Source organism: Pyrus communis, chromosome 14 (genome assembly GCF_963583255.1).
Source record: "Pyrus communis chromosome 14, drPyrComm1.1, whole genome shotgun sequence".
NCBI classification, from domain to species: Eukaryota; Viridiplantae; Streptophyta; class Magnoliopsida; order Rosales; family Rosaceae; genus Pyrus; species Pyrus communis.
Window position 1 is genome coordinate 2,882,847 of NC_084816.1, and position 12,895 is coordinate 2,895,741.

At 38.8% G+C, this 12,895-nt stretch overlaps 1 protein-coding gene and 1 pseudogene across 1 annotated transcript; one reads left to right on the plus strand and one right to left on the minus strand.

The window, feature by feature from the left end:
• The first annotated feature begins 2,256 nt into the window (after positions 1–2,256).
• Positions 2,257–5,081, plus strand: LOC137716420 (putative 4-hydroxy-4-methyl-2-oxoglutarate aldolase 3). Its single transcript, XM_068455872.1, has 2 exons — positions 2,257–2,384; positions 4,457–5,081. The coding sequence occupies exon 2, from the start codon at positions 4,465–4,467 to the stop codon at positions 4,963–4,965; it is 501 nt and encodes a 166-aa protein (XP_068311973.1). The 5' UTR covers positions 2,257–2,384; positions 4,457–4,464; the 3' UTR covers positions 4,966–5,081.
• Positions 5,082–6,959: 1,878 nt separating this feature from the next.
• Positions 6,960–12,341, minus strand: LOC137714176 (ABC transporter C family member 10-like; annotated as a pseudogene).
• Positions 12,342–12,895: the final 554 nt, after the last annotated feature.

Consider the following 12,895-nt stretch of genomic DNA (forward strand, 5'->3'; position numbering starts at 1 on the left):
ATTGCCACTCAGTACTACAGTCTAATGATAATCCTCTTCATTTGTAAGTGAGAGGTCTGAGGTTCAATTCTCGCCAAAAACGAATTTAAACCACATTATTGTTAGTCCATTGTGAGGCTTAGCCTACTCTCCCACCCCATTAGTATGGATAATATTATCTGTTCAAAAAAAAAAAAAACAAAAATGAGTGTGAATCAAGGCTTAATTGGTGGTTGGGTGTGGACTAAACTATTTTAGTTAAATGTGAGTGATATTTTAGTTAAATGTGAGTGATATTTTAGCCCTTACTAGCAAAAATGCCCGTGCTCCGCCGCGGGTTTTGAAACCTTAACCACAATTTAACACATCAATTTCTAAATAATTCAAAAAACAACCAAAGTAGATGAATCCACATGGTAGAATAAGTCTTTAAATTTGCATCTATATTCTATTGAATTTACATTAAGAGCCTATGTAGAACAAAAAAGTGGATTTCTACATATTTAGCTATATACAGTTTACATGATGAGTTTTTCATGCAAATTTGCGAGTGATGGTTGTTTAATTGGTATCTAAGGTGCAATAGTAGTTGGTGGTGATGTGGCTAAAATGAGAGACTCAAAATTGAGTATGATTCCTTGTAGCATAAGTAGAAAAGGAGGTGGCGCAACACAATTTGTCAGTGTAAAGTTACTTTTATCAAAGCTAAACTCAAAATTTTCTATAGGTATCAACAATAACTTTATGCATATTTGAGATAAAGTTGAACCTGATTTAGAGAATTGTCTAAAGCACATGTCACCACTATTGGCTTGAATGCTGCATTTGAACCGCTAATTTATTAAATAGCTTGAATGTTGCATTGGAACCGTTGATTCCCATCACAAAGAACTTAGGATTCTACATTGTCATCACCATTGATCTAAGAATATGCTCAAAAGGTTAAAAAAAAAACAAAATATCATCCTACAATACATAAGTCAAGGCACAAATCTATCTGCAATTAATTGAAAATGGTCTAATTATATTGGAATCATGTTTGAAGCAGGATTAGCACTTCACTCCCGCTACTTCGCCCACCACTCTTTAAAAACCAAAAACATCAATTCGATGCTATTCCAACTTCGTCATCCACCATTCTAAAGTTTCCTATTTGTTATTCGATTCTACCTTCAATTTTTTTAAGGGAGTCGTAGTGAGACACTCATGGTACTGTTTACTTTTAACGTTAAGGACATTTTTAGCCTAAAAATTCACTCATGGTACTATTCACTTACACCTTTATTTTGTCATTTTGATTAAAACTAAAGTTTTTGAGGACTTTTCGTTAGTTTTTTTTTTAAACCGCTGCTCGATCAATCAATCCACATTCAATTTTTTAACTGCTGCTCAAGAAGACTTTGATGGATTGCTTTGCATGAAGGAAACTTTAGAACCTGAAAAGAAAAAATAAAAGGTAGACTTCGATTGAATCAAAATCGAATTCTAATCCAAACTCAAATGACAAAATAACCAGAATACCAAACTGACTCTTCCCCCTCCAATAGCCACAATACCAAAGCATACAAATTCAATAAGCCCAAAGTTCCTGAAATCAAACCCATTATAACTTCAAAATATTACAGAATACCAATTTCAATGACCCCCAACAGTTATTCAAATTCAATAACCCAGAATACTAAATTCAACTCGAACATAATCCATAACAGCCCCAGAAGTCTAAATTCAGGGCTCTAGTATATAATAATTTGGAGAACTCATAGTAATTTAGATTCAAATCCAATTTTGTTTGTCCCATAAGCCGATTGCTTTCGGCCCTACTTAAATTCGAGTCTCGTTCGAACCGAGTACTTTTTTTTTGAGTCACTCCTATATTGGCCCGGACCGACCCCAAATTATTGTGACAAAACTAACCGGTTGCCTTCTAAAATAGATAAACTGACTTAAACCGGCTCTATAGTTGCGGGTCGACTTGGCTCGATGCATTTACAGGGCTGGGTCGGCCTATGGACCTAGTTTATGTGTAGCATTTGAGCCACATTTTCCGGTTCAGCGTAGGGTTAGTGACTAGTCCACAACATGACCCATGAAACCTCAGGAAATTAGTAGCCCAACCCTTCCTTAACTTGGACTAGCCCAAGGATATTCATAGAGGGAGGGAAAGGCTATTAAACTAACATTGGCGGGTACTGCAACTTCAAGGAAATTTCAGGGGGCACAGAACCCTACAGGATAATCTGTTGCCAAATTGGTAACTACAACTGAGACTCTTCAAGGCTGATATCGGCTGCTTTTGACTATCTTTTAACTATTTTATGTAAAAAGAATGAAAGACTTGACCGACTGAGCAAACATAGGAGAAGAACAAGAAGAAGAGTAAACACTGTCATCTCGTTCTCTTCTGGGTAAGCTTCAATTCCCTGTTTTCAGCTTTCCTCATGTAAGTTTGTCTGTGTTAGATGCTACGGCATGTTATTGGCTTGAAATACTGTCACTGTTCTTGATAAGTTTGCGTGGCGTTCCAGGTATAAATAAGTTGACGTCGGAATTTGGTATTTTAGAAAATGATTTTTGCGTTCTCATTTTCTCATCTGCTCTCGTCGCTCGAATCAATGGACCAAAACGAGGAGAGGAGTGCAGACGGGAAACCTGGTACTGGGGGAAACTACCCTTTAGCATCTTGTCAGATGTCACTGATCAATCCATTATACAATTAGATGAGTGCTAATGGATCAAAGATGTTAGATGCATGGCTTTTTTGTTCTATTTTATTTGAATTCCTCATGTTTTATTGGTTTTTTTGTCCCTAAGTAAAACTTTGTGAGTTTATGCCTCTAGTAATTCACTTAATCAAATTATTCATCCCTCTGTCCGCTCCTCTTTCCTTTTGCTAACTAAAGGACTGTTTAATCTCCTGCTGCTCATTCAACTTTTGGGGCATTTAGGAAGATTTAAGCTTGTCCTCATTAGGTTTCTCTAGATTTCCATCTGAAGATGTGGGATTTCGTTTTCCATTAGTTTAGTTCGTGCTGCTAACCTTGATCCATACTTTGGAAAGTAAATTTTTTGGAGGAAGGGGGAGGGGGGGGGGGGGGGGGGGGTGGGGTTTGTGTTTGTGATTGTCACTCTGTCTCTCTTGAATCTCGGTGTTGTTGACTGGAACTTGCCTAAAAAATCCGGCTTGTAGGAACCAAGGAAGCGTGCTCAAGAGCTCTTAAACTGCTCCAAGATACACTATTTTTCAGATAGTGGGACAAATTGGATCCTAGTAAACTGTGTCCTAGTATACTTTTTCACTTAATTGGTTATATCGAATGCAAATATGGTCGATGAATTTACCGAGCTTGCTTTTATATAAATCAGTACTCTGCAGTATACACAATGCTGGCGCCGTACTCGTCTAAACACTAAGGCCTCATTTGGCAGCTTGTATAATGAATCGGATAGGATTAATTATACGGACTCGGTGTTTGGTGCACTTCGGTATAAAATAGTTGGCCTCTTTTATACGGTCAGCACCCGCTTACTAATAATCTCGAAAGGCGAAGGATAATTAGTCCGGACACTGAATCAAAAACACGCTGTGCATTCTCTCTTCCCTCTTTCGATCAGAAACACACTGCCGTCTGGTTCCTCATCTTCTTCTCCAACCCAACAACCTCTTTCTAGGTTCTCAAAGCTTCAAACCATAATCTCTCTGTCTCTCTCCTCTCGATCTGGAAATTTCAGCAAATTTAGAAATTCTCAAAGTTGTCTAACTCCTTGGAAATCCTCTCGAACCATAATCTCTCTCTCCCCACTCTATCTGGAAATTTCAATAAATTAGGAGATATTTCATCTTATTTTTTCGGTTTCAAGGGATTAGAAGCCATGGAGATCATGGTTTGTAGTTGGTGGTGAGAAGCACAATGGTGGCGATGCTACGCCATGCTGTTTTTTTATTTTTTTGCTGATTTTTTTTTTTAATTTTTCTTATGTGTAGTTACCTTTTTTCTTCATTTTACCATTAATCATTATTTAAAAATGATTAAAAAATAATTATTATAATCTAAAGTTCTGTTAATCCAGCACACAATCAAACATAGTTGAAATTAGGTTTTGCTCAAATATGGGGGATTTTTTTATTTGCTTCTTGTTTTGAAGATAGGATTTGAAAGTCTTTCGGTTTCTAGATAATAACAAACACAGTATAAATAATACGACTATTAGTCCGATGTTACACCAAACGTCCGACTAATTTAGTCAGTATTATCCGATGACTATTATCTTATCCGACTTAAATAGTCAGTACAGTCCAACCTGCCAAACGAGGCCTAAGGTTCTTTTGATCCCTCTATTTTCTCGAGTATACTAGAATTCTAGGAATCTTTGAATGCGACGAGAAATTATTGTTTGTTTTGCTTGAGCTTATTCTTAGGCAGTTTTTATTTGCATTACCACATTTTAATAACGATATGCCGATTGTATGTATCTGCAGGCAAAAATATGGCTACGTTGGCAACTGCTGAAATTTGTGATTCGAATACCACTCTTTTGGAAAGTGGATGTTTGCGTGTGCTGCCACCAATTTTCCAGACATACGGACAATCTCGAGCATTCTCAGGCCCCATTACCACACTTAAGGTGTTTGAGGACAGTGTCTTGGTCAGACAGCTTCTCGAGACCAAATGCGAGGGAAGAGTTCTGGTTATTGACGGCGGAGGAAGCATGAGATGTTCTTTGGTTGGAGGGAACTTGGGACAGTTGGCTCAAAACATGGGATGGACAGGTATTGTGGTGAATGGCTGCATTAGAGATGTAGACGAGATCAATGAGTGTGACATTGGGGTGAGGGCTTTGGCATCTCATCCGGTGAAATCGAACAAAAAAGGCGTCGGAGAAAAGCATGTTCTGATCAACATTGCGGGAACCTTGATTCGTGAAGGGGAATGGTTGTATGCAGATAATGATGGCATCCTTATTTCAGCATCTGAATTGTCTGTTTGAATAAGCATTGTTGATTGATTCCCATTTTATTCTTGTCCTACCAATAAGAGGGATTGAGTTTTTAAATTCAGTTGTACTTGGAATTTCTTGTTTAAGTAGTTTTGTTAGCATATCAAGTAACCTTGTTTTTGTTATATTGCTTGACATTGGTGATGGGTTTGTAGATGTGTGTGGCCAGTTAGCCAAGGTTGTGTGCTTGCTACCTTGCACCAAATTTCAAGTTACCATCACCCTTAATTTTTTAACAAATATAAAATTGATAGACGAGTTCTTGAGTTTGTCCACCATCAATTATTTTGGTCATTTTGTGAAAAATCTCTGATAAGTAAGACTAAAATGACCAAAATACCCTCAATTTAATAAACAATGAGCCAAAATGATTGGAAAAAAATTGAGGGTATTTTTGTCATTTTTTGTCTTACTTAATAGAGATTTTTCACGGAATGACCAAAATGATTGATGATGGACAAACTTAGGAACCATTCCTATTGATTTTAAATCTCAGGAACCAAAATGAGGAGTTATGAAAATCTTAAAGACCATTTTGGCTAAAATGCCAATTTTCTAATATATATACTTGCCTCATTCTCATCCAGATAATTAAGGATTCATGTCACTCACAATTAAATTTTATATCAAACGTTGACATTAAAATGTCAAAAACACATTCATTTATTTAATAAACATGTATTCCTTGTGTAAACAGATGACCAATATAACATTTAGGGTAAATTACATAAAACTGCCTCAACTATTGAGTCAATTACAGTTTTATATCCCATCTTTAAAATATGTCAATGTCATACCTCATCTTACGAATTTGTTACAATTTCATACATTCCGTCAGTTTTTCTGTCAATTCTTCTGTTAAATAGTAACGTGGCTTGAGATAGAACCCACTCCCTATTATAAAAATTAATAAAATTTTAAAATTTTAATTAAATATTAAAAAAAAAAATAATTTACCTTTAAAAAATAATAAATAAATAAAACCCATCTTCCCCGACCCCTTCTCCTTCCCTGCAACCCAAATCCAAAACCACCCCAAACCCAGATCCCACCCACGCCAACATCGCCCCTCAGACCTACCTTCTTTTTCTTTGTTGCTGCCACATCATCCTCCTCCTACCCAACCCCAAGCCTTTGAGCTTGGCCACTGGGCATCCGCATCACTCTTGAAACAGCAGCACGGCACGGCCATTCGTCGATGCCATCCACCTAAGCTCGGTCATGAGGCACTCGTAATCAAGATTGCCCTCACTGAAGCAGCATAACTCGACTACGAACAGCATGGTAGCGAACAAGGCGACGAAGCCGATGACATAGGGGACGGGAATGTGGTGGAGGTGGAGGGTGGAGTGAGAGAGGAGGAGCGAGAGGGAGTTGAAGATGTAGGAAAAGTAGGAGGTGATGAGGAAGGTCCCGAAGAAGAGGACGAGAATGAGGATAAGGAGGTCGAGGGTGGCTGACGGCGAGTGCTTGTAGAGGAGGGTGCAATTAGGCTTTGAGGATTTGGGCATGGGGGTCAGATAGAAGAAGGATGAGGATGACGTGGCAGCGGTAGAGAAGGAGAATGTGGGTCTAGGGGGAGATGTTAGCGTGGGTGGGATCTGGGTTTGGGGTGGTTTTGGATTTGGGTTGCAGGGAAGGGGAAGGGGTCGAGGAAGATGGGTTTTTTATTTATTATGTTATTATTTTTATTTTTTAAGGGTAAATTATTATTTTTTAATATTTAATTAATTTTTTAATAAGGAGTGGGTCCCATCTCAAGCCACGTTACTATTTAACAGAAGAATTGATAGACAAACTGATAGAAGGTATGAAATTGTAACAAATTCGTAAAATGAGGTATGACATTGACATATTTTAAAGATGGAGTATGAAATTGTGACTGATCCAATAGTTGAAGTAGTTTTATATATTTTACCCTAACATTTATATCAACAAAAGTTCACAGGCAAATGAGCTTGTATGATCTGCAACCCGTTTCCTTATCAATCGTCTGAGTGGATGCTGACATTGGCAGCACGCGACCAATATTCTTTGACAAGCTGCTTAAATAATGAGCCTTCATTCTTCATCAGCTTCATTGGTTCATCATACTCTACTAATCTCCCAGTCATGGTAAATTTCGTTAATTACCATCACTAATATATATATTGCAATGCTTAATTGCTTACCATCACTAATAGTAAGCACTTTAGTGCAGTCCATCACGGTTGGTATTCTATGAACTACTGTTATTACAGTGCAGTCTGCGAATTCGGTTCTTATAGTTTTCTGCAGAATAGAGTCTGTTGCGTTGTCCATTGATGCAGTGGCTTCATCGAGGACTAGTATCCGGCTCCTCTTCAACAAAGCGCGTCCCAGACAAAATAGTTGCCGCTGTCCCATGCTCCAGTTTGTTCCATCTTGTACAACTGAAATCCAGGCATTAGCTCTTGTCTTACAGACATGGCCGAAAAACAGATTTCTTAGTCCTAGATACACAATTTGCTTACCTAAAGAATCCAGGCCCTCTACTTTTTCTTGAATGGCCTCTCGTAATTGACATTTCTCGAGAACCTTGTCCACATTGATAGAAAATAATGTTAAGTTAGAAAATGGAATGTATATAGAGCATGAATTTATTTACAATTCAACAGTAGTATACAAATAATCAAAAACCTCACCTCCCATATTTGATGATCTGTATGCTCTGATAAGGGGTCTAGATTGAATCTCACAGACCCGTTAAATAGTGTAGGATCTTGCGGGATGATCCCGAAACGCGATCTTAAATCATGAAGTCCAATTGTAGAGATGTCATAGTCATCTACAATTACTTTTCCGTCTGAAGGCTCTACCAGACGAAACAAAACGCTGATAAGAGTAGTCTTTCCACTCCCAGTCCGGCCAACAATCCCAATTTTGTTCCCTCCTTCAATTGTGCAACTTATTCCACGAAGAACTAGCGGAGAATCTGGCCTATATCTTACCTGCATAAGTTTCATTCAGTATATATCAGTATATCACACACAAGTCCCATTGTTCTTAAGAGTTTGCATTTTTTTTTGGGGTACATCGTTGTCATTACTGACCTTTAAATTGCAAATTTCTACTTTGCCAACAGTAGGCCAAGTGCGTGCAGGTCGGTTCTCCTCTTGTACTTCTGGAGCCTCACTGGGAATATGCATGTATTGTTCTACCCTTTCTACAGAAATGATTGAGTTTGCTAGCAGGCCCTGAAATTGGACTGACATTACGAGAAAGGCATTCAATGAGAGTCCGTATGACAGTGTCATCCCAATAAGGCCTGCCAAAAGATTAATCAACAATGTTAGAAGATAAACGAGATAGATGGTGTTACATAGACGATGGAAGCTGATGTTTACCAACCAGAAGAAGAAAAGTCAAACTGAATCAAAATAATGCAAAGTGCAGAGGCTGAGAGAACAATAGCACATAGCAATTCCAGACGTTCAATCAACCACTCATTTGCTGAAAAGTTGTGGAAGTCAACACTAGCATTTGCATCAATCAAGTCCAAGTTTTTTTACCAGAACCGATCCTCCTCTCCAAAAGCTCGGATTGTCAGGGCTCCGGCGATAGATTCAGCAAGGTGGCTTGCAAGTGCAGACTTCGTCGTGCCATTCATTCGCATCAACTCTTTTGCAGAAGCGAAGTAGTAATTCTATTTGCAGGAAAAAGAGAATCAAGCAGAAGATTTTCAGTTTAGAGAAGGCAAGAAGTTTATGCGGACGAATTCAATGATTGAAGTAAACAAGGAGGATGGATTTTGTTAGTGTAATACCTAAAACAGTATAGTAGCATAAATTGTCGGGGCAATCAGAAACATGATTGGCCAAGTACGATACACCAGTACCAACAATGTGCTGTACATGTGAAGAGTTCCCCCAACAGCGGTTAGAAACTTGGAAGCGACTTCAAGGTCGATGATGTTCATATCAGTAGATACCTGCACAAAATATTAGATGCCTTCCAGTGTGAGCGTCATTCGTTAAATGTAAAGCATTCTATTGACGTTTTTTTTCTTTGAAGCTCGAAAGTATTACCCGACTAAGTATCCTTCCCACTGGTGTTGAATCATAAAACAGCATCGGAGCTCGGAACAGAGAGTTCAGTAGTGTATCAAAAATAGATTTTGATGCTCCACACCCTAAATCGACTAGAGATAAAGATCGAAAAAGAACGGACAGTATCATGACACACATAACCCCGGAATAAACTACAAAGAGTTTGACTCTGGATACTCCATTATCCTGAAGATTGGAAGCCAACCAAAGCACTTGAATGAATTGCCCAACTAAGAACATCACATGGAAAAAAAGTGACAATGAGAAGTAGAAAAACCCTTTGCCCTGCTTCAAATACTGAATGTATGGCTTGAAACCCATGTCTCCGATTTCTCTCTCTTCTTGCTTAATAAATTGATTGCTGCCCGAAATTTTGTTCGGCTGTGACTCCGTTTCAAGTTTCTCAATCTCCTTTATAGATGCTTTGTGTTTTCTGGTGGAAGCATGTTCAGCTTGCCTTTCAGAATTTGCAGTGTCATTGTGTGCATTGACAAGGTCTTGGAACTCTTTACAAGAAGCTAGCAATTCTTGGTACGGAGCTTCTCTTTAAATTTTCCCTGAAGACATCAACTGTGAATAAAAAAAGGTTATATTTCGTGAACAGATTGCTTAAAGTATGAGTAATATTTAGCAGTTCTTGTAAATTACCAGTACTAAATTGAATGCCGGAAGGAAGTCTACTTGGTGTGTCACAAGCAGAACCGTCTTCTCCAACAGAGCTCCCATGACATATTCCTGGCAAACTTTCATGTCATACTTTAGTAGAAAAAATGAGACCATATTGTTAATTGCCTTGAGCGAAAAAGTACGAATTACATTGAATAGGCTAGTTGCAGTATGGGCGTCAACTGCGCTGAAGGGTCATCCAAGAGGTAGACATCGGCACTTTGATAGAGTGCACAAGCGAGTTGAATGCGCTGCTTCTGCCCTCCACTTAGATTGACACCTCTTTCTCCTATCTGAGTGAGATCACGGAATGGAAGCATCTCAAGGTCCTTTACTAGAGAACACTTCTCAAGTGTTTCTTGGTATCTAACACGATCCATAAGAGATCCGAACAGAATATTTTCTTGAATAGTTCCAGTTTGGATCCACGCAGACTGAGAAACATAAGCTATCTTCCCATACACCTGAACCTGCAATGTAAGGAAGACGTCGATCAGCTTACTAGCTAGACTTTCCCACCTATAATAATTCAATGAATTGTTTAGAAGATAAATTATTACATACAATGCCATTCATGCGTGGAACTTCTCCGAGAATTGCAGCTAAAAGGGTTGATTTCCCCGAGCCAACCTCTACACAAATAGCTACTTTTTCACCTGGTTTAACCACCAAATTGATGTTTCTTAATGTGGCTTTTGTATCATTAATACTATCCAATGAAATTTCGGAGGACCTAAAGATAACGGAATGATCCCCCTCTTTACCACTGCTCTCTTTCCTTGTCTGTCTGTTTTCCAACTCTGGTGCATCAAGAAACTTTACAATCCGAGAGAACGAAACCTTTGCTTCAATAAATGCTCCAAAAATGTCTGGAATCAACTTAATAGGCTCCTGAACTATGCACAAAGTTGCGAGAAATGTAAAAACATTGCTAGCAGACAGTGTAAATCCAATGACATAGCATGTCCAGAAAGTAACGGTTGATACCAACATAGGAGATGACCAGAACAAAACATTATAGTATCTTTTTTGCGACAATAATTTAGATATCCATTTGAGTTCTTCCGTTCTTAAGCCTTCGATGACATGTTTGAAATTTTTCTCCCAATAATACAGCTTCAATATCTTCATATTCGAAAGTGCTTCTGTGATGGCCTTCAGCCGCCTATTTTGCGCTGCCATGAACTTAGATTGATACTCATGCTGCAACTTTGCCATTGGAGAACTTGCCAGCAGCATCACTAGTAGTACCGTCAAAGCTGCAACGGTTGCCAGCCCCACACAGTAGTAAACAATGATTAATGAAAGGCACAGCTGAAGGCTTGTGGACCAAATCTGATGAAACCAGTATGGAAACTCGCCAATTCTGTAAGCATCCACCGCTACATAATTCACTATCTCACCAGGAGAATGTTCCAGCTTGGCAGAATTTGAGAGTCGTAGTTGCTTCTGATATATTGCTGCAGATATCAATGATCTTACTTGGAGTCCTATCAGTCTAGTTTTAAAGCACCATTGCCTCTCTGACAGTGACTCCAAGATTTTCATGATAAAGAGACCAAGAGTCAGCGCGTAAGCCTCGTATTTAAAAGATGAATCGCCTTGAGCAACCTTAATGAAGGCCAGGAGAAACAGTGGATTACTTGTCAGCGTGACAACCTTGATAAATGCAAATAACCCCGAAATCAAAATAGCTCTCCTCTGGCAATAAAAGATAATGGATACAACAGACGGGGAATGAGATGAACCTCCTTCCTTCCTTTTCCTCAATTGCTCCGTAAATATTAGGTACCAAGTTCTTGCTCGATCAGCCTGTCGCAATTGTGGAATATCTTCACTTCCAAGAATCTTTTGCTTGCCCTTCTTCATTAGTGGATTCAACCACCAAAATGACATTTTACTAAGTAAGCCTGCTGTTTCAAAAGGAGTTACATTATCATTCGAACAGATTTCACCTTTGATACCAGATTCCGCCCCTTGCAAAGGTGTGTAGAAAGCACCATCATGCATTTCTGGATCACCTTTTGCTAAGAAATTGCTTCCCTGAAAGGCACTAAATATCAAAAGGATTGATCCAGGGAAATATAAAACGTTTAAAACAACCTTAACCGATACTGCCTCATCAGTAACAGCTTCCCAAATTGATGAACTGCAAAGGAAAACTGCAAGCAAGAAGGCAAGAACTGAAACTGTTATTGCAATATATGGGGGGTGCAGCTTGTTTAGGCTTATGGTTAAACCGAGAACCAACCACATGAACCCTTGGAAAAGCAAGACAAGCCATCTATGGAGAGGTAAGGCAGTCTGCTCTGCAATTACTTTGTCAATGATTGTCCATATTCCAAACCCCAAGTAGGCCAAAGCCAAACCAGCATTTAAGCTCACTGATGCAATTGACACTGCAGAGAAGGTGTACTGAGACTCTGGTGGTGCTATAATCTTCTTTGATGATATTCTATACACGAAGAAGCATAACAAGATGAGTAGGAGCAAGATATCAACCGAAATGATCAAAATATTGTTGATACATGAATCTGGATTGATAATTGATAAAATTCCAGGACTGCATTCATTTCCAGATTCGGTTGAACAGTCTGAACTAGTGCAGAATAAGGTCCAGAAACCCTCCCCCATGTTTTCTCGTTGGTAGAGAAAATCTGCAGAATCACAGTGACAAAGGTTTTAAAGCAGAAAAGGAGCTCTATCTTAACTTAATTGTTTCACGCAGAAATATGGTACGTAGTATAGAACGGCACTGAATTAATTAAGGGGACAAATCTGCAGTGCATGAAATAAATAAGGCGAAGCAAAAACATGAAATTGCAATTCTTCGTGTTGTTCAAAAATTGTGGTGGCATGTTTCAATGTAGTCAGCCAAGTTCTGTTTCTACTCAAATGCAGCTAGAACTTCAAAGGTATACCGTTTCTCATGAGTTTACTTGCACCTTTACTTCCACTAGAATCAACAAGTAAAAAGAAACCGACCACCGACAAATCTCTCCATTCAATCAAAGAGCTCGAGAGAGATCAATCATCAACCTAATGTAAGGAATAATCATGCCACTGTCACGGCTTAGCAAGACATGTCATGGCATAACTTAACAAGACACAGAAAAGCCAAGGCAAGCCGTGGCCTAGACAACCCAAGACATGTCACGGTCTAGCACAGCATCACTCAGCAAGTGTAA